This window comes from Salvelinus fontinalis, chromosome 15 (genome assembly GCF_029448725.1).
Source record: "Salvelinus fontinalis isolate EN_2023a chromosome 15, ASM2944872v1, whole genome shotgun sequence".
NCBI lineage: Eukaryota > Metazoa > Chordata > Actinopteri > Salmoniformes > Salmonidae > Salvelinus > Salvelinus fontinalis.
Window position 1 is genome coordinate 43176752 of NC_074679.1, and position 22892 is coordinate 43199643.

At 41.9% G+C, this 22892-nt stretch overlaps 2 protein-coding genes across 2 annotated transcripts in view; both read right to left on the minus strand.

Moving 5' to 3' along the window:
• Window positions 1-767: 767 nt before the first annotated feature.
• Window positions 768-2350, minus strand: sstr1a (somatostatin receptor 1a). Its single transcript, XM_055863904.1, has one exon. It carries the CDS (start codon window positions 2015-2017, stop codon window positions 911-913), a length of 1107 nt encoding a protein of 368 aa, XP_055719879.1. The 5' UTR covers window positions 2018-2350; the 3' UTR covers window positions 768-910.
• A 4754-nt stretch (window positions 2351-7104) lies between these two features.
• Window positions 7105-22892, minus strand: part of ttc6 (tetratricopeptide repeat domain 6) — a 29441-nt gene continuing 13653 nt past the window's right edge. The window contains exons 24-31 of the mRNA XM_055863905.1: window positions 21622-21735; window positions 15472-15591; window positions 14715-14788; window positions 13366-13576; window positions 12360-12512; window positions 9949-10122; window positions 9502-9727; window positions 7105-7447 (exon numbers count right to left, since the gene is read on the minus strand). Of these exons, the coding sequence (XP_055719880.1) occupies window positions 7314-7447; window positions 9502-9727; window positions 9949-10122; window positions 12360-12512; window positions 13366-13576; window positions 14715-14788; window positions 15472-15591; window positions 21622-21735 (1206 nt within the window). The 3' untranslated portion in view covers window positions 7105-7313. The remainder of the gene's footprint in view (window positions 7448-9501; window positions 9728-9948; window positions 10123-12359; window positions 12513-13365; window positions 13577-14714; window positions 14789-15471; window positions 15592-21621; window positions 21736-22892) is intronic.

The window sequence follows — 22892 nt, forward strand, 5'->3', positions numbered from 1 at the left end:
GTATTATCATTGAAAATAAAGGATTAATACATTCTGAGCAAACAGACACTGAGGGCAGGTTTACCCACTGGGCAAAAACTGGTTGAATCAACGTTGTTTCCATGTAAACATTTTTTGGGTTTAAATCAGTGATGACGTTGAATCGACGTGGAAAACTGATTGGATTTGAACAAAAGTAATCAATGTAAGGGAATTTCGTGTCGTATTATTACAAATCTAATGACATGAGGACATTTTTGGTTGATTGCACGTTTCATTCAGCAACCAATTGAAAACTAGACGTTGAACTGACGTCCGTGCCCAGTGGCTATCTTCTACAAAGAGCTGAGTAAATCTGCGCCAAAGATAAGAGGACAGCGGATAAGAGATAGCTGGGCTGCTCTTTCTGGACCAGGATGTGATTGTTTTGCTAGGGTGAACAAGTGTTCATGTTGCTCTCTGCCTGAGAGATTTAAAAGCGAAGATCACTGATGCTGTTTTAACTTGAATTTGCGCAATTAATAATTCATCATAGAGTCTGAGTATGAATCTGAACTTAAACTGCACATCTTGGTATACTCTCCAAGATATCTGCAATAGATGAATCATAAGCAGCACTGTTTAACACTTTTTTTGTATGTGCTCACACAGTGGAAATAATATCACTCCGGAAGCCTCTAGTAGTGCCAGTCAGTTTCAGCTCTGTAGGCGACTTGTCCTAATTGGAGGACTATTACGCACAGTGCCACCTGAATCCACATTGTAATACTACGAACAATAATAAGACATTTGGATTATTTAACATTTTAATTGCGTTCAAATAGTTGCAAGTAAACAACATGAATACATATCGAAGTAACCGCCTAGTTATGAGCGAAACACTCAGTGGTCACGTTAATGATTTTGTTCATTTCATCATGTCCATATGCTGCTACAGTGTCGTTGTCCTAGAAGCACAGGTTCCATTTCTATACGTGCTATCACATTCCATATTGTCCGGTTGAAATTCATCCACACTGTAACCACGACTTTTCAGAGACGTGGCATAGTAATCTATTGGTTCTTCCGTTGCATTGTCCATCCACCGCAGGCACAAAATTCTTTGGAACGAACGTTTGAAATTGTCTGATAAAAATCCGTACAGTATAGGGTTGGCGCAGCTATTTGCGTATCCCAGAATCACTGCGAGTTGCATGAGTGTTGCGTTATGGTGCTCCACAAAGACATTGACGAGCTGCATAATGTGAAAGGGCATCCAACAGATGACAAACACGGTCACCACCATCATCACCATCAGAGTGATCTTTCTCTCCGACTTCTTACGCTGTTGCCAGCCTGCCTTCAGTGCCACCACTCTCATCTTGGCGATGATGAGGATGTAACACATACAGATAGCAATGACTGGGAACAGAAAGCCCATGAGAAAGGCATAGATCACAAACACAGCCATCCACTGGTTAACTGGCTTTGGCATCTGAATGTTGCAAGCGACCGAACCGTCCAAGTTTGGAACGGTCGTGGAAAATATAATAATGGGCAAAATGACCAGGATAGAAAACATCCAAACCCCAAAGTTGACTATTTTAGCTATTGTGGGCCTCCTGTACCGGGAGGCTTTGATAGGGTGCACAACCGCGATATATCGGTCTATGCTAAGTACAGTTAAGCAGTAAATACTCGTAAACATATTAATAGCATCAACACTTAGAACAAGGCGGCAGAGAAGGGAGCCGAAAGGCCAGTGATGAAGGAGTGAAGATGTCACCAAGAAAGGGACACTCAGCATAAGTAACTCGTCCGCTATGGCCAGATTCAGAATGTAAATATTTGTTGCAGTTTTCATTTTGGCATATCTGAAAATGACATAGATAACCATAGAGTTCCCGCACAGTCCGACCAAACAGACAACCGAGTAAATGAAGGAGATGAGGATAGCGCTGCCTTGAGACTCGCTGTACGTTTCGTTCCCAGACGAGTTGTTCATTAGGAAAAAACCGTCCTCCAGGGTTAGATTCCTGAAAGAGCTGTTGGGGAGCATTTTGGCTGTGTTTTTCCAGAAGAATCCTCAAAAAAGTAGGCCTATGTCTTCTGTTAAATAATACATTTCAATCAGTGCGACTGTCCAGGGAACCCATCTCCTCACGGGAGTTGCTCTGTGCTGTGGCGCGCAGACGGTGAGTTGTTTCAGGACCATGGATAGCTACCGATGAGCTAGTCATTTCAGAGACGCAACGTCAGACGTTGTAAAATGACGTTGTGTTGGGGTCATAGTCTAGGTCCTAATCGATATAAACCACTATAACCTAGAATAGAAATCTGTTATCGAGCGTCATAACACCCACATTCAAGTTCAACTGATTGATTGGTAAATTGCTGCAGTCTTGTGTCTTTTGATGACGATGCACAATAGTTACTTGTTTCCCAGGTTGTTTTCGTCGTATCAGCAATTTCACAGTTGAATCAAACACACACTCAGCACTACTGAACATTTATGAGACTAATACAATTGCATAAATTGTGGACTGACATACAGTGCCATCAGAAAGTATTCACACCCCTTGACTTTTTTCACATTGTGTTACAACCTGAATTTAAAATGGGTTAAATGTTGTTGTTTTTTTGTCACTGACCTACACACAACACCCAATAAGTCAAAGTGGAATTGGATGTATGTTTTTAGAAATTAATAAAAAATGAAAAGCTGAAATGTCTAGAGTCAATAAGTATTCAACCCCTTTGTTATGGCAAGCCTAAATAAGGCTAGAGCTTGAAGAATTTTGAAAAGAATAATGGGCAAATGTTGCACAATCCAGGTGTGCAAAGCTCTTAGAGACTTACCCAGACAGATTCACAGCTGTAATCGCTGCCAAAGGTCTTTTCAGTTTGTCCTTATGGAGTATTGTGTGTAGATGAGTGAGAAGAAAAAATGCTTTAATACATTTTTAGCTCAGGCTTTAACACAACAAAATGTGGAATAAGTCAAGGGGTATGAATACTTTCTAAAGGCACTGTATATTGTGATATTTAACAAAAGCGATGTGTCATCTTCCTTGGGATTTTCATCTAAAAATTAGAATCAAAAAGAATACCTGGCAAGTGTAGGCTACAGAGGATAAAGATAAAGTCTTCATTTTGAAATAGGTGGGCTGTCATCCCAACTGTAACTGTCATCCCAACTGTAACTGTCATCCCAACTGTAACTGGATTATTACAGATGACCAAATCACATACAATATCCACATCACAGGTGAACGTCATGTCATCCATTTATGATGAATGAAGAAAATCAATCAAAGTGCGTCATACTCAGATCACCGTATGTGGCCCTCTGGTACACAAACAGATTAGAGAATCACTGAAAATCTAAGTAAGTAAATAGACGTTCATTAGGAAATCCAAATGCAATATCTGTGTTGACAAAGTTGGATAATGGAGCAGTTGCTGGCTCTAATGTGACAGCTTGATGTTTAATCTTGCACAACTGACCAAATGTCCAAGAGACATTAGATGCCACCCACCGGTGGCATTTTTCACCCAACTTGTAATTTGAATCCAATGACATGGTTCTAATGGTTGTTGAATTCATGTTAGTTGATAACGCAGTCAAATGTATATTGAACAAAAATATAAACGCAACATGCAACAATTTCAAAGATTTTACTGAGTTACAGTTCATATAAGGAAATCAATCAATTGAAATAAATTCATTAGGCCCTTATCTATGGATTGCACATGACTGGGAATACAGATATGCATCTGTTGGTCGCAGAAAGCTTTAAAAAACGTGGGACGTAGATCAGAAATCCAGTCAGTATCTGGTGTGACCACAATTTGTATCACGCAGCGTGATACATCTCCTTCGTGAAAAGTTGATCAGGGTGTTGATTGTGGCCTGTGGAATGTTGTCCCACTCCTCTTCAATGGCTGTGCGAAGTTGCTGGATATTGTCGGGAACTAGAACGCAGTGTCGAACACATCCCAAAAAGTCTCAGTGGATGACATGTCTGGTGAGTATGCAGGCCATGGAAGAACTGAGACATTTTCAGCTTCCAGGAATTGTGTACAGATCATTGTAAAACGGGGCAGTGCATTATCATGCTGAAATATGAGGTGGTAGCAGCGGATGAATGGCACAACAATGGACCTCAGGATCTTGTCACGGTATCTCTGTGCATTCAAATTGCCATCGATAAAATGCGATAGTGTTCGTTTTTCCGTAGCGTATGCCTGCCCATACCATAACCCCACCGTCACCATGGGGCACTCTGTTCACAACGTTGACATCAGCAAACCGCTCACCCACACAACGCCATACACGTGGTCTGTAGTTGGCAACAGCTCTGGTGGTCATTCCTGGAGTCAGCATGCCAATTGCACGCTCCCTCAAAACTTGAGACATCTGTGGCATTGTGTTGTGTAACAAAACCAACACTTTACATGTTGCATGTATATTTTTGTTCAGTGTAAATCAAAACTAGACGTTGAACTGCCGTCAGTGCCCAGTGGGCAGTAAACAGAGTAAATTGTACAAAACATGCAGCGTTTTTATGAGCAATAACTAACTAGGTTTGGATTTCCTCAGCTCAAGACAGTATTTGAATTAATTGTGAAATTGTAAGAGCTCAATATGGAAGTAAAAGAAACATGTTCCATTAGAATGCAACAAACAATGTTGGATTTGTAAAACGTTGCGTCAATCGAATCTGGTATCAGGATAAAATGTGATTCAGAGTCACCGAATATACTTTAAGTATTTTTATTTAACATAAGCGATAAATGGTAAATGCAATTTTCGTATATACGGGTTTACTGTATCACCACACAGGGTAAAGCAGAGAACTGACTGAAATAGTACAGACATCTTCTTTTATACTGTGACAGAGGTAGTTCCAACTTTAGAGTGGCCTGTCACAGTAGAGGCTTAGCGTGGTTTAAACTTGCTAGCCTATCGGTGGTGCCCAGGCTGGTCCCAGCCTCACAGCACACAGGATCCAGATATCCGGAAGTGTTTGTTGTGAAGTTTGAGCTGAGTTGTCGGTGGCTACACATTCCTCAGTTCCTGTTTTCTTGTTATTCAGCATTTTTCCATCTTGTCTCAACCTTCTGGTTTGCACAGTCGACACCCTAGATTAACAACAGCTTTTCTGCAGTCACGCTATGTTTTGTGATTAACATGTCCTATTTCTATAAGGCATATATTTTTGTTAAAAAGAGAACAAAACCATCCTTCACAGATTGGAAAACAAAAGATTCTCCTCTTTAAGAAACACAATGCATTCAGTTGGGTCAGCCATATAATTTTTCCTAGCATTGTTTTCAGAGAATGACTGCATGATTGCCCTTGAAATGCAACAAGCTGCATACACACACACACCGTCTCAGTACACCGTCTCAGTGTGTAAGTGGAACAGATGGTTGTGTTCATACTCCTCTCTCCTTCATTACTCCTCTCTCCTTCATTACTCCTCTCTCCTTCATTACTCCTCTCCTTCATTACTCCTCTCTCCACCATTACTCCTCTCCTTCATTACTCCTCTCCACCATTACTCCTCTCTCCACCATTACTCCTCTCTCCTTCATTACTCCTTTCTCCTTCATTACTCCTCTCTCCTTCATTACTCCCCTCTCCTTCATTACTCCCCTCTCCTTCATTACTCCTCTCTCCTTCATTACTCCTCTCTCCTTCATTACTCCTCTCTCCTTCATTACTCCTCTCTCCTTCATTACTCCTCTCTCCTTCATTACTCCCCCCCCCCCCCCCCCCCCCCCCCAATACCTTCCCTCCCTCCCCTGGAGGCACGCCAGTTCATTTGGCAGGTGTTTTTTATACTCCACAGGCCTCCTTCTCTTTCCTCTCTCTATATAGCTCCTGTTTTATGGAGACTGACTCAGCTGATTTGGATGGGCAAGAAATAACCCAGGTCCTTAACTGGGAAAGAGCTCCAAAGCCAAGGAAATACTACCGCTGTGTTTGTTTGTTGGTATACTGTGTATGCGGAGACAAAATGGTCTCTCTCTGATTCAATCACTGGCACTGCAAGCAGTTAATAACCTCTCAGGGGAATTCATGAAGGGAGATATTGAACTTGGCACAAAGCAATTCAAACAACCTCAAAAACGTGATTTTCCTGTGTTTTATTTATACAGTATTTCCACACTGTGAAATTGTGAACATTTTGATAATACCCTTTTAGTGTAAAAGCTGTATGAAAAGACCGCCTTTTCAGGGTGTTTTGGCCTGCCTGGCGACATCACCAGTGTAAGTTAATAGACCATTAACAAAGAGAGTTTCAAAACTCTCTGCCAATAACAGCTAGTTATCAGGTTACCTATGTAACAGAGTTAAGAACGTGCCCGTAAGCTCACTTCACAGCCTGCTTGAAATGTTGCTGATGGAGCAATCCAATTGGTACCTTTTGTATAGCTCAAACAGTTGGTACGTTGTCAAGGAGGACGTTCACGTGTGTTTGCGAGAAGAGGATCACTGGTTGGAGCACGGTATGGGGACAGGAACAGTGGAGAAAGATATACCGTGAGCTGCAAACTGATGTCGGTTTCACTGGTGCCGTAACCGGGATTGTGTGTGACTAACGTACTAACGGACATACAAACAGACGTCGGTTTCACTGGTGCCGTAACCCGGATTGTGTGTGACTAACGTACTAACGGACATACAAACAGACGGAGACAGATCCATGTGGTCCAACCCCCCCCTCCCCCCATTTCATTGTGGAGGACAACTTAAAGACGCATTAAAGGTTTTGTGACACCAATCACAGTAAGATACTTAAAGATGCTTTTTAAAGGTTTTATATCATTTCAGTCAGTAGTAGTGCTCACAAGCCAAAAAGTAGTGCTCACGAGCCAAAACGGGTCCCTGAAAATTGTGCACAATTGTGTAGAACGTCATCAATTGCATATGATATGTTACGTCCTGATTATATATATATTTGTTAATAAGTCAAATTCCAATTCATACAATACGTTACAAATGTCAACGTGCTAAAGATTCCGTTCAATCTCTTTAATTGTTACCCAGAAACTATTTGACATTGAGATAAAAATGTCTGCATTGGACCTTTAAGACAGGATTGCACATTAAAGACTACTCATAAAACACTCACGTGAATGTCATGGAAGTTTTATTAAACATATAACAACAAATATAACAAATATTGAAGATTCTGATGCCCAATATATCACAAAGTATACATTTTGATGAACAGCATCTGTTTCCTCAGTCAACCATAACCATGACCAGTAGGTCTGAACCTGTAGAGTAGCATCATAAGGAAACAGATGGTATAGTATCGCTAATATGGGGTTGGCTCATCTCAGCCCTCCAGTGCCTCTTGGAGCTCCACTGCTGTTTTATAGTCCTGCATCGCTTGGTCAGTCAAGCCCAGGTGGCCTCTGACATCAGCACGGAGCTTGTAGACCAGGGCATCGTTGGGCTGGAGGAGAAGAGCTAGGGAATACATGTACTTTAAAGACCAAGACCAGAAAGTTTGAGGGTGTCTATTTATAGCTAGCTATAGTATTTCTAGTCATGACACATGAATCCTCCACTTCTCCACGTACACTTTATGAATCGAACTGTCTTGGTCTCAGCTAAAACTACTAATCAAATTAAGATTTGATTCAGTTCCATGCAATTACTCTTTTAACAATACATTCAAGTCTGCTACAACACCTAAAAAAAAACATTCATTCACTGAATCAGTGGAACTGAACTAATTGAACTGATTTTCTCTAAATCATAAGCACACCAGAGTTGGTTCCATCAACACCCACAATGATTCCATTTGTTGGATGAATCCTCATGCTCATTCTGTCCTGCTGAAAATCTATTATTATAGGTTTGTATCATCACCATGGAAACTCAAGCTGCCTCTTGTCTCATGAAAAATAAGTGGCCTTCTTCTTGGTCTTGGGGTTGTCTGTCTGCCAGTGAGGGGTGTCACTGCACTGTGTCCTTTGCTTTGTTAAATTGGGTGTTTTTATTTCCAACTATTGGCCAGTTATTTTGACACCCAAAACAAAAAGAGAGAAGATTTTCTCTCGGAGTAACGGCAGCAGGGGGACGTAATCTGTAGACTAGTCTTCAGAGACGGTGGTGCATATTGTGAGAGAGTGAGTGATTGAGAGAGAGAGAATATGCCTTGTCTGTACAGAGGTAAGATGGTAGGCTAGCTTGTGCCTCAAATTGACTTTACAGTTTGCAACACCAGACATGACAATGTTGTCCTATATACAATACAAGTGTGTAATAATGGTACCAGAAAGAGTCCCATCAGCAGTGGGTAAAACATAACAGCCCTGCTGACTAGTGCTGAGTGATTCGTGGTTTTGAGGTTCGGTTTTGGTTCGATTATAAAATTTTAAAAAGTAGATATAACATTTTCATTAAATGCACTATGCATTATGTGGGTTGAATGATGTAACAACACAGAATAAAATGAATTAAAGTCCCACGATGGTAGTGACTGCCCACTACTACATTTATTCACATTACTTTATGAAAATAGTTGTTTTATTTGAGGACTTTATTTAACTCCAAGTCATCATCTCATATAGAGCTGTTGTCTAACAGAAACACAATTTTAGTACTTCTTCAAAGTAAATAAGGCATACTTTTATGCCCGCCGAATACCAACTATCAATCACTTAGATCATGTATTTTCAGACTCGCAAAGTAACTGCTTTCTCTACCCTTTCGATTACGAGTTCTCTCTTCTCTCAGCCTCGGTGTCTTCTCCGCACAGACCAGACATGTTTAAGTGGCCGCGCAATGGATTATGGTAATTGTAGTTAATGACTACGTTTTCTGTGCTAAACTATGTATAATATTGGCCTGTTGGAAACTACAACATCACACAGTTCAGGCTGGATCTGATTTATCTCTACAGAAACTGCACATCAAGCTCACAGTAAAGAAAATGAACTAAATGGAATTCAAATAACTGAAACGACGTCGGTCTTTTAGCTTTATAAAAAAATTAAGAAAAAGAACTTGACATTTCGGTTAAATCGCTCTGCACTACTGCTGATAGAACAACAGAGATGCTGTCCTAGCCCCCTGCCGGGTCACCCGTTCATCACCCAGGGTAAATGAAAACCCTATCATTGTCTACAGTTACTGAATCTTATCTGGGAATCAACTCAATACAGAAGAAAAACTTATTGGCTCAGTTGTCTAGAGCCTGCAATGGTTGTAGGTTTGATTCATTACCACATAGCCTACAACACAACGCAATACAGCAACACAATGCACCGAGTCAAATATCCTCGAGACAGACTGATTTAAACACATTAAGTGCTTAATACAACAACAAAACGACACTACAGTAAGATTCAACCATCTGACCTCGGAACGTGTTACAAGTCTCTGTACAATACCTAGCACACATTGGACTGAGAAACTCTATCCAGCAGGAAACACATTGAGACACAAACAAGGGCAGCCATCCAGGAACAAAAGAGCGAGTGGTAAAAGGCTGTTGATTGCTGCTCACTGCTCACCTTGACTGAGGTCCTTCTCTGCATTCCTGTACTGGCGCAGGGAGCTGTAGAGATTGGCTCGGTTGAAGAACACGTGTGAGGAATAAGGGTTGAGTCTCAGGGCCTCAGAGAAGTCCTCGAGGGCCTCTGGAACCTTCCTCAGCAGAGCCCTGGTGATGGCCCGGTTCAGCACCGCAGACTCATCCGCTGGGTCCAGCTCAAATGCTCGACTGTAGTGCTCACATGCCTGGAGGATCACCAGCCAGGAGCACACAGAACCACCGTCACACAGGAGCACACGGGAAGGAGAAGAGCGACGAGAGTGTATGCATACAGTGAGACCCATCCTATAGGATGTGAATGACCCTTAAGTGTAAAACATTTCACCGCTCCGTGGATGTGAACTAGGTTTTACACTTGACACTGACAGCACATCAGAATAAAATCCATTAGAGTGAATTATTTGACCTGTTCAAACTGCCTGTTGTAGAAGTAGAGGTTAGCAGCGTTGAAGAAGGCCAGGGCGTACTTGGGGTTGAGTGAGATGGCTCTCTGGTAGTCTTTCATGGCATTGGCTTTGTCCCCCATGAACTGGTTGATCACCCCTCGGTTAGTCAGCAGCTGATCTGACACAGGATGGTGCTACAGAAAGGCCAGGGTCACAGTTAAGAACACAGTGAATACAATTAAAGATGGAAGTTTACATTTACAGTCATTAAAACTCGTTTTTCAACCACTCCACACATTTCTTGTTAACAAACTATAGTTTTGGCAAGTCGGTTAGGACATCTACTTTGTGCATGACAAGTCATTTTTCCAACAATTGTTTACAGACAGATTATTTCACTTATAAATTCACTGTATCACAATTCCGTGGGTCAGAAGTTTACATACACTAAGGTGACAGTGCCTTTAAACAGCTTGGAAAATTCCAGAAAATTATGTAATGTCTTTAGAAGCTTCTGATAGGCTAATTGACATCATTTGAGTCAATTGGAGGTGTACCTGTGGATGTATTTCAAGGCCTACCTTCAAACTCAGTGCCTCTTTGCTTGACATCACGGGAAAATCAAAAGAAATCAGCCAAGACCTCAGAAAAACAATTGTAGACCTCCACAAGTCTGGTTCATCCTTGGGAGCAATTTCCAAACGCCTGAAGGTACCACGTTCATCTATACAAACAATAATACGCAAGTATAAACACCATGGGACCACGCAGCCGTCATACTGCTCAGGAAGGAGATGAGTTCTGTCTCTTAGAGATGAACGTACTTTGGTGTGAAAAGTGCAAATCAATCCCAGAACAACAGCAAAAGACCTTGTGAAGATGCTGGAGGAAACAGGTACAAAAGTATCTATATCCACAGTAAAACGAGTCCTATATCGACATAACCGGAAAGGCCGCTCAGCAAGGAAGAAGCCACTGATCCAAAACCTCCATAAAAAAAGCCAGACTATGGTTTACAACTGCACATGGGGACAAAGATCGTACTTTTTGGAGAAATGTCCTCTGGTCTGATGAAACAAAAATAGAACTGTTTGGCCATAATGACCATCGTTATGTTTGAGGAAAAAGGCGGAGGCTTGCAAGCCGAAGAACACCATCCCAACCATGAAGCACGGGGTTGGCAGCATCATGTTGTGGGGGTGCTTTGCTGCAGGAGGGACTGGTGCACTTCACAAAATAGATGGCATCTTGAGCCAGGGAAATTATGTGGATATATTGAAGCAACATCTCAAGAGATCTGTCAGGAAGTTAAAGCTTGGTCGCAAATGGGTCTTCCAAATGGACAACGACCCCAAGCATACTTCCAACGTTGTGGCAAAATGGCTTAAGGACAACAAAGTCAAGGTATTGGAGTGGCCATCACAAAGCCCTGACCTCAATCCCATAGAAAATTTGTGGGCAGAACTGAAAAAGCGTATGCGAGCAAGGAAGCATACAAATCTGATTCTATTACACCAGCTCTGTCAGGAGGAATGGGCCAAAATTCACCCAACTTATTGTGAGAAGCTTGTGGAAAGCTACCCGAAACGTTTGACCCAAGTTGAACAATTTAAGGCCAATGCTACCAAACACTAATTGAGTGTATGTAAACTGCTGACCCACTGGGAATGTGATGAAAGAAATAAAAGCTGAAATAAATCATTCTCTCTACTATTATTCTGACATTTCACATTCTTAAAATAAAGTGGTGATGCTAACTGACCTAAGACAGGGTATTTTTACTAGGATTAAATGTCAGGAATTGTGAAACTGAGTTTAAATGTATTTGGCTAAGGTGTATGTAAACTTCAACTGTATATAGCTACGACACAACATCTCCAAGTTATTATTATAAGGCATAACCAACGCATCATCAAGCTTGGATTATTATAATCAGCTGCGTAGTGCTATGGCAAAAAACAAAACGTGCGTCCAGTAAGGGCCCCAGGACCGAGTTTGGGAAACCCTGCTATAAGGGATGAAACACTGAATACAGCAACACTGGCAGTCTTACTCCAACAACCTGCATTCTATCTCCTGATTGACCGGAAACAAAACACCAACCACATAGCTATAATACATCATGTCCAAGTAATTTGCTGAAACGCTGAATAATGGCAGTATACACCGGCAGTATGTCTTCCCTCAGTGTACTCAACAGCTTGCATTTTATAAACATGGACTAAACACGCTCTCCTGACTGAGTGGAGGACATTCAGCCAATTATCTCTCTTCACAGATGCCATCCATTACTGAAACAGGAAACTCCAATTCCCCAGGTACATACCAGGTCCAAACAATCACAGAAAAATGTGACTTTCATCTCATTACTAACCAGCCTGCTTAGAACTAACATCGATGGGTTTGATGCTGTATGTAGCCAATGTGATACCTTCAGAGCCATGTTAATGTCTTGGAAAGCAGCATAAGTGTTTCCCATCTGCAGGTTGATGACAGCTCTCCCCTCAAATGCCTTCCAGCATTTGGAGTCAATCTCTGCTGCCACTGTGAACTGGTTCCAGGCTCTTTGGAAGCAACCGAAAACCTGGAAAAGCACACGGACAGATTGGAGTTATGTACCAAGTTTGAAATTGCCAACTGCTAAAGCATGAATTTAAACAGTGAAAATCAATTTACATTTAACAAAATGCTGGGATTGGTTTGCTATTTTTAAACAATGGCAGTTAAACAAAATGACATGTTGACAGCTGTCTTCTTATTAAAAACATTATAGAAAGTTGCCTGTTTTCTTTTTGCCTAAATGCGGCAAATGCAAATCTTAGCAACACGATTGGAGTAAGTACAAGAATAGATATTGGTCACAAAATGGAGACACAAGAAGGCTATTTTATGTACATAAGTATGTCTGACCAGGTTGAATTGATGTAAATCCACCCCCTCTTCATCCTATCATAAATAGCGCAACAAGAGCCAGAAGTGGTCTGCTCTTCAACACTCAGCAATATGGCAATTAACATGAATTCATTTACAATGTACAGTAAATGTATAATACGTGAGGGTACACACATTACACAATACACTTGGCTTTTAAGGACTATTCACATTGACAAAATAAAGTCAACTACCTACTGCTCTCCAAGTAGATTCTACTTTGAATAATATGTCTGCAGAGCTGTGTATACCCATGTGACAAGTTGAGGTTCAGGGTTAGGGTAGTGTTTGAGGCTAAGGTTAGGGTTGAACCAGGATGTGGAAATGAAGCTATGGTTAGAGTTAGGGTTGAGGTTAAGGCTAGGGTTGGGGTTGAACCGGGATGTGGACATGAAGCTATGGTTAGAGTTAGTGTTGAGGATAAATTTAGGGTTAAGGTTGAACCAGGATGTGGATGATGGACATGAAGCTAGGGTTAGGATTTGGGGTTAGGAGGTTAGGGTTACCTGGAAGTTGTAGGCCAGGCAGATGCGTGCGTTGGAGCAGAGGGGGTTGAGGTGCAGGGCGGAAAGGAAGTCCCTCTGAGCCTGTTTGGTAGCCTGGGCGTGGCCGTAGTCCATGCAGGCGTTGCCCCGCCCCACGTAGGCATCTAGGAAGAACGGGCTGATCTGCATGGCCTGGCTGTAGGCTTCTACTGACTCCCGGAGCTGACCCAGCCTAAAGGACACACCCAAGCACGCACGCACGGACACACACACACACAGGTCATAGAGTTCATTATAAGATGTTGTTAAAGCAGTATGCTCTTAAAATCCATTCCCGTAGAAAATAAACTTCACCACCCATCTAACTGGGCACATTAAAGATCCTGTGAAAAACAGTACTTGTTCAGGCTAGCGGATGAGCAATAACCACTACTCTACTCCACGTCCATTAACACTCTCCAAATGACCACAGTTCCCAAAGGAGTTGGTGGACCCCAGTATAGGTGCTCTGGGTCAATACCATTACCTATAATACCCCCATTCTAAAACATGTCTCATAAGAAGGGGGAACGACACTGTCAGGAAGATCACACCTTTCAACCGAGCATGTCTGAATGACCTCGCTGAGTGCTGCTCCTCTACGTGTCTCTTTTTCTCAGAAACACTCTCGGTTTCTTTTTCTCTCCCCCCAACTGTCTGAGAGCCATGTTTCAGCTCGGCGTGAACAACCTGCTTTCAATACGGTTTTGAACATTCCCTCAGCAATTTGAAAGATGTTAACAGGCCCAATGGGATTTCTCTGTGAGAACCTCTCTAAATAGATATTCTGTTTTATTCTTCTATGTTCTGTACACAGGGAGAGTAGAGAGACAGTCTGGATGATTTCTGCTGTTCCCAACACTGGTAGCCTGACTACAACGTGTCCAACAGTAAGATGAGAGACTGTCTTACACATTCAGTGTGTTTCAAGGATTTGCCCTGTGGGTCAATGTTGCAACACTACATTGATTTCCCCATCTTCTTCACACATCATGACCACTTTAGAACAATAACCATTAAAGTTATTAATTGAAATCATAAATCATTCTTCATAAAAGGTCATGCAGTGTTTATGGTCTCTTCAGGCAACACACAAATATTAATTCACTATTAACGGCAGCATAAGTTGGATTTCCGACTGGAGGCCTAACTGGAAATGATGAATAACAAGGAAAAAAAGGAAATTAATAGCATGGTTTGGATAACAATTTGAGATACTGCATGGACTACACTATCAAACCCTGAAAGTAGAGATGCTTGGGAAGAATAACATGTCCTTGGGTGGGGATAAGGTGCTAGGGTGTCTATACTGAGTGTGTGAGGGGAGAGACCTGTGATGGTAGACTCCTAGGGCATGATAGATGGTGGCGTCCTCTGGACTTCTCAAGGAGGCATCTTTGAAATCCTGCAGGACAAAGACAGTACACCACAACAACAAGTTAAGTGAAGACACCATGGATGAACAGATGAACAGGTAGATGATGATTGTGGTGCTAGCTAACACATTACTATGTGATATTGCTATGTACACTCCAATGGTATCATGGCATGAATAGGAATAAAGAAACAGAGATATGCAATCAACACTAACCCTGCTTGTGATGAATGATTGAACAATGTGAGATAACTCATCGCCTATGGCGAATGCATATAATCTATCTATCATGTCCTAGCATATACAACCTATCTACCACGTCCAATAGTAATACTTACAACCTATGTCCCATAGTCTCTTTGTCTAATTCATACAACCATTCTACAGATGCAGAATCTTAATTTGAGACAATTCGCTCCACCAGGAAAATAATCTTGCAGCAACAGGAAATGTGAAATATTATGTGGATTATAATGGACATTTTTGTAGGGGTTGATACATTTTTCGTAAGCGGAAATAAAGTCTGACATTTCTAAGTGGAAAGTGAATTGCAGGAGAGTTGTCCTGCAACAGGGTGATCAAATTAAGATCCTACATCTGTACCATGACCCAAAGTCTCTCTGTCTAATATATCTGTCCGGCCTGGGCTCAGTGAGTTTGAGTGTTTGCACAGTGAACAATGCCTGTTGACGATGCTAGCTACAGGACACTACCTGTAAGGCATTGTGATGGTCACTCAGCTCCACGTAGAGAAGGGCACGATTGATCAAGACCTTCAGGTCAATCTCCTTCTTGCTGGGAAGGAGGAGGACAATCCCATAGTCTCTAAGAGCCTGAGAGATCAATAGGAAACTACAGCTATGACAATAAAGAACTGATGTACTAGCAGCAAGGGACATAAACACATGTATGTAACATAGGAGCATGGACAGGAGCATAACCAAGATGTTGGCTGACACACAGATTACGATTTAAAACACATTAATTATAGATGGTTGGAGCACTTCTTTCTTAACACAAATCTGTCCCTTACAGAAAAAACCCACACAAAATTTTAAAAGGTGTTATTTCTATGAAGTGACAGTATGCTGCTGTATTCTGATTTCAATTACTGTAAAAGCTTGTACTGTGACCACAATTGGGACTGAGCCTTAAATGGGATTTGAACTCACAACCTCTCGGTTGCTGTGCAACTATACCATCAGATCTGTGAGTGTGGAAAAGATACAGTCCACAGACTTATTGACAAGAATGCATTTCTGCCCTTTCTTAAAAGCTGCCAAGAATAACGTAAATAATTGTCCAATTATCACCACCAATGTAAAACTATCAGTGCTCAAGGACACTTGACATAGTATAGTGTACATTCATTATTTGGGGATTTGAACTTGCAACCTCTTGGTGGAAGTGGAGCGATGTTTCTGCAGTGCCACCAGCTTCATACCTATAGCTTAGAACATACACTGAGTAAACCAAACATTAGGAACACCTTCATAATATTGAGTTGCACCATGGCCTTTTGCTCTCAGAACAGCCTCAATTCGTCGGGGCATGGACTCCACAAGGTGTCGAAAGCGTTCCACAGGGATGCTGGCCCATTTTGACTCCAATCCCTCACACAGTTGTGTCAAGTCGCCTGGCACCTACTACCATACCCCGTTCAAAGTCACTTAAATATTTTGTCTTGCCCATTAACCTTCTGAATGGCACACATACACAATCCACGTCTCAATTGTCTCAAGACTTAAAAATCCTTCTTTAACCTGTCTTCTCTCCTTTATCTACACGGTTTGAAGTGGATTTAACAATTACATCAATAAGGGATCATAGCTTTTACCTGGATTCACCTGGTCAGTCTGTCATGGAAAGAGCAGGCGTTCTTAATGTTTTGTATACTCAGTATTACCACACTAAATAAATAATGGTACGGTTAATGTACACTACAGTGTTGTACCCTGGGGTACAAAAAGGTCAAAGGTACACTTCACAGGTACATATGTGAACACACATGGTACAGTTCGGTACCTTGTAGGTATAATGGGACATTTTTCTACCCAATATTTTGTAGGTTAGATGGTGTTTTGGCAGTGTCAGAGATGTAACTGCAGTGTTGCTCCCTGTTGTACAGAAAAGTCAAAAGTATACATAAGGTACCTTCAGATGTACACATAGGAACTTATGGTACTGGTCAGTACCTTTTAGGGTACATGTGCGGATAATTTAGTAAAATGTTACATTTCTCTACCCAATATATTCAATTTAATGCTGCGTTCGTAACCATGTGGGAGGTGGAATTTTGGCAGTTGTTAAGTCATAAATTGGATGCATTCACATGCTTTGAAGTCATTGACTAACGCGGATTGGCTAACGAACAACAAGTTGCGTAAACCATAAACTACAGCTATCATACTTGTGAACAAATTATAGTTAAAAAAACATATTAATAGATTGCTTTATTAATAGATTGCAAATTAGCAAGTTGGAAATATCAGTTCCGACTAGCATGTGAATGCGGCTTTATTGCACTTTGAAATGTAGTCGGGGCCAAAAGTTTTGAGAATGACACAAATATTAATTTTCACAAAGTCTGCTGCCTCAGTTTGTATGATGGCAATTTGCATATACTCCAGAATGTTATGAAGAGTGATCAGATTAATTGCAAAGTCCCTCTTTGCCATGCAAATTAACTGAATCGCCAAAAAACATTTCCACTGCATTTCAGCCCTGCCACAAAAGGACCAGCTGAGATCATGTCAGTGATTCTCTCGTTAACACAGGTGTGAGTGTTGACGAGGACAAGGCTGGAGATCACTCTGTCATGCTGGTTGAGTTCGAATAATAGACTGGAATCTTCAAAAAGAGGGTGGTGCTTGGAATCATTGTTTTTCTTCTGTCAGCCATGGTTACCTGCAAGTAAACACGTGCCGTCATCATTGCTTTGCACAAAAAGGGCTTCACAGGCAAGGATATTGCTGCCAGTAAGATTGCACCTAAATCAACCCTTTATCGGATCATCAATAACTTCAAGGAGAGAGGTTCAATTGTTGTGAAGGCTTCAGAGTGCCCAAGAAAGTCCAGCAAGCGACAGGACCGTCTCCTAAAGTTGATTCAGCTGCGGGATCGGGGCACTACTAGTACAGAGCTTGCTCAGGAATGGCAGCAGGCAGGTGTGAGTGCATCTGCACGCACAATGAGGCGAAGACTTTTGGAGGATGGCTTGGTGTCAAGAAGGGCAGCAAAGAAGCCACTTCTCTCCAGGAAAAACATCAGGGACAGACTGATATTCTGCAAAAGGACTAATGAGGACTGGGGTAAAGTAATTTTCTCTGATGAATCCCCTTTCCAATTGTTTGGGGCATCCGGAAAAAAGCTTGTCCGGAGAAGACAAGGTGAGCGCTACCATCAGTCCTGTGTCATGCCAACAGTAAAGCATCCTGGCCTCTCGTGTGGTGCAGTGGTCTAAGGCACTGCAACGCAGTGCTAGCTGTGCCACCAGAGACTCTGGGTTCGAGCCCAGGCTCTGTCGCAGCCGGCTGCGACCGGGAGGCCCATGGGGCGGCGCACAATTGGCCCAGCGTCGTCCGGGTTAGGGAGGGTTTGGCCGTCAGGGATATCCTCGTCGCGCACTAGCGACTCCTGTGGCGGGCCGGGCGCAGTGCACGCTGACCAGGTCGCTAGGTGTACGGTGTTTCCTCCGCCACATTGGTGCGGCTGGCTTCCGGGTTGGATGTGCATTGTGTCAAGAAGCAGTGCGGCTTGGTTGGGTTGTGGTTCGGAGGACGCATGGCTCTCGACCTTCGCCTCTCCCGAGTCTGTACGGGAGTTGCAGCAATGAGACAAGACTGTAACTACTACCAATTGGATACTGAGAAAAAGGGGCTAAAAAAACAGTCAAGCATCCTGAGACCGTTCATGTGTGGGGTTGCTTCTCAGCCAAGGGAGTCACTATACTGGACTCACTATATTTCCTAAGAACACAGCCATGAATAAAGAATGGTACCAACACATCCTCCGAGAGCAACTTCTCCCAACCATCCAGGAACACTTTGGTGATGAACAATGCCTTTTCCAGAATGATGGAGCATGCTGGCTCGGGGAACAAAACATCGATATTTTGGGTCCATGTCCAGGAAACTCCACAGACCTTAATCCCATTGAGAACTTGTAGTCAATCCTAAAGAGGCGGGTGGATAAACAAAACCCACAAATTCTGACAAATTCCAAGCATTTATCATGCAAGAATGGGCTGCCATCAGTCAGGATGTGGCCCAGAAGTTAATTGATAGCATGCCAGGGTGGATTGCAGAGGTCTTGAAAAAGAAGGGTCAACACTACAAATATTGACTCTTTGCATCAACTTCATGTAATTGTCAATAAAGGCCTTTGACACTTATGAAATGCTTGTAATTATACTTCAGTATTCCATAGTAACATCTGACAAAAATATCTAAAGACACTGAAGCACCAAACTTTTGGATGAATTGGTGCCCAAATTGAACGGCCTCCTACTCTGTCCCAGATGATAATATATGCATATTATTATTACTATTGGATAGAAAACACTCTGAAGTTGCAGCTGAAGTTTCTAAAACTGTTTGAATTATGTCTGTGAGTATAACAATACTCATATGGTAGGAAGTGAAAATTCTGAAAAGGGTCGATGTGAAAGTCATCGCCTATTCAAATCCCTGTAATTTATGGATCTGTTTGCACTTCATACGCCTTCATCTAGATGTCAATAGTCAGTAGAACGTGGAATGAAGCCTCTACTGTGATGTGGGGCCAGATGGGAGCTATTTGAGTCACTGGTCTGGCAGATTGCCAGTACCTGGTCACGCACGCTAGACATGGGATGTCAATGTGTGCCATTACTTTTACAGACATGAAGAAATTCTCCGGTTGGGACGTTATTGGATATATATGATAACAATATCCTGAAGATTGATTCTCAACTAAGTTTGACCAGTTTATTCGACTTGTAATATAACTTTTTGAAGTTTTCGTCCGACGTTTGCGTTCACTTGCGCAAGTGTTTGGACACGTGTACTACACATGCTAGCTAAAGTTGCTAATTCGACATAAGTAATGGACATTATCGAACAAAACAACGATTTATTGTGGAACTAGGATTCCTGGCACTGCATTCTGATGAAAGATCATCAAAGGTAAGGGAATATTTATGATGTAATTCCGTATTTCTGTTGACTCCGACATGGCGGAGAAATGTTGTTTCTATCTGAGCGCCATCTCAGATTATTGCATGGTGTGCTTTTTACAAAAGTTTTTTTTAAATCTGACACAGCGGTTGCATTAAGAACCAGTGTATCTTTAATTATATGTAAAACATGTATCTTTCACCAAAGTTTATGATGAGTATTTCTGTTATTTGACATAGCTCTCTGAAATTACTCTGGATATTTTGGAGGCATTTCTGAGCATGGCGCCAATGTAAACCAAGATTTGTGGCTATAAATATGCACATTATCGAACAAAACATAAATGTATTGTGTAACATGATGTCATATGAGTGTCATCTGATGAAGATGTTCAAAGGTTAGTGATTCATTTTATCTCTATTTCTGGGTTTTGTGAAAGCTATCTTTGCTGGGAAAAATGGCTGTGTTTTTTGGATATGGTGGTGAGCTAACATAAATATATGTTGTGTTTTCGCTGTAAAACATTTTTAAAAATCAGACACGATGGGTAGATTAACAAGATGTTTATCTTTCATCTTCTGTATTGGACTTGTTAATGTATGAAAGTTAAATATTAAAAAAAATTTTTTTTGAATTTCGCTCGCTGCCTTTTCAGAGGAATGTTGGGGGGGGGGTTCCGCTAGTAGAACGCGTGTCCTAGAAAGGTTAAAAAAAACAATTATCTGTAACCAACAGGTGCATATTTGTATTTCCAGTCATGAAATCCATAGATTCGGGCCTAATGCATTTATTTCAATTGACTGACTTCCTTATATGAACTGTATCTCAGTAAAATCTTAGAAATTGTTGAATGTTGCATTTATGTTTTTGTTCAGTATAATAAGCGCATCTAAAGTATCCTATAACTTTAAATGCAATTGCAACTGAGGCATGCTAAGTGTATTTGCAGGCCAAAAAGTAGCCTAACGGCCTCCCGGGTGGCGCAGTGGCCTAGGGCACTGCATCGCAGTGCTAACTGCGCCACCAGAGTCTCTGGGTTCGCGCCCAGGCTCTGTCACAGCCGGCCGCGACCGGGAGGTCCGTGGGGCGACGCACAATTGGCATAGCGTCGTCCGGGGTAGGGAGGGTTTGGCCGGTAGGGATATCCTTGTCTCATCGCGCTCCAGCGACTCCTGTGGCGGGCCGGGCGCAGTGGCGCCAACCAAGGGGGCCAGGTACACGGTGTTTCCTCCGACACATTGGTGCGGCTGGCTTCCGGGTTGGAAGCGCGCTGTGTTAAGAAGCAGTACGGCTGGTTGGGTTGTGCTTCGGAGGACGCATGGCTTTCGACCTTCGTCTCTCCCGAGCCCGTACGGGAGTTGTAGCGATGAGACAAGGTAGTAATTACTAGCGATTGGATACCACGAAAATTGGGGAGAAAATGGGATAAAAATAAAAAAATAAAAAAATAAAAATAAAAAGTAGCCTAACAAAGTGCATCACGATTGACAGAAAATATGTAGCAAAACACTATGTCACATGTGAAGTGTTCCATAAACACGGTTTCATATGATTTCACATGTGAAAATCCACATCCACTGTTCCAAAAACACATGGTCTCACATGTACAAAACATGTGGAAATGTCACATGTGAAATCATGTGGTTTTCCCATAAGGGCGCTTTAGAAACAACAACGTGAAAAGAAAAAGAGAAAACCCAAACCGACCAATTCATATTCCTTGAGTTGCTGATAACACACTCCACGGTTGTAGTGTGCAAATGAGCAGGTTTTGTCTATCCTCAGGGCCATGGTCAGGTCCTCCACGGCCCCTTTGTACACCTGAAACAAAAGCATTCTAAATTTAAACACAAAGAACACTACTGAACATTGCACACAGTCATGCAGCTCTGCTCACTCTCTAATGGCTGAGCGCCAGAGGCATAGAGAGAAGTAGGTCTCAACTGAACTGACAAGAGTTTTAAAAAAGTGTGGTGGAAAGACAGAAAGTACAAACACATAATAAAAAAATAAAATGTTTATCACAGAGCCTTGGGACAATACAGTTGGTTGAGGTTTCTCACTGAGGCCAATATGACACATTATCTCAGTTGGTAGAGCATGGCACAATGCCAGGACAGTGGGCTCGATCCCAGGACCTCCCATACGTAAAATGTATGCACGCTTGACTAAGTCGCTTTGGATAAAAGTGTCTGCTAAATCCCATAATTATATTATTATCAACCTTCTCTCTTCACACAACTCTTTATATCCTGTTTCAATAACCGGATGAAAGAAGACAACGGTCCTCTCAAAGGTAATAACCACCCTAGAAATTAATTAAAAAATACTGATAAAACTGTTTATTTATACCTCACAAAATGAAAATAAGAAAATGACTGGCAATGGCAATATTGATAACTCTTAATCTAGCCATGAACAATAAGAGCTTTCATTACAGGACCCTATCTGCCCTCATTGGACTCTATGACCACTCTTTCACAACAGTAAATGGTGAGTAAAAGACCATAGAAGAGATATCATCTCTCAGCCACTTTCAAGTGGTGAGGTGAATCATCCTACTCTGCATTGCAATCATAGACAACATTACATTCATAGAGGTGGTGTATTGGAAACGTTATTATTCAGAATAACCAATCAAATTCATTCCAAAGAGGGTTATCGCTTGAATGAACAAATAGTAATTGGGTTACTGCCCTCTAAAGAATGTGATTGGCTAATGAGAGGCAAGGCTGAAGAAGCAAAGAGTGATGGCTAGCTGTGTTGCCTGTGTGACTGTGAAATAAACGTCACACCCTGATCTGTTTCACCTGTCTTTGTGATTGTCTCCACCCCCCTCCATGTGTCGCCCATCTTACCCTTTATCCCCTGTGTATTTATACCTGTGTTCTCTGTTGGTCTGTTGCCATTTCGTCTTGTTTGTCAATTAAACTATTGTTTATATTCGACGTGGTCTGCATCTGGGTCTTACCTTCATA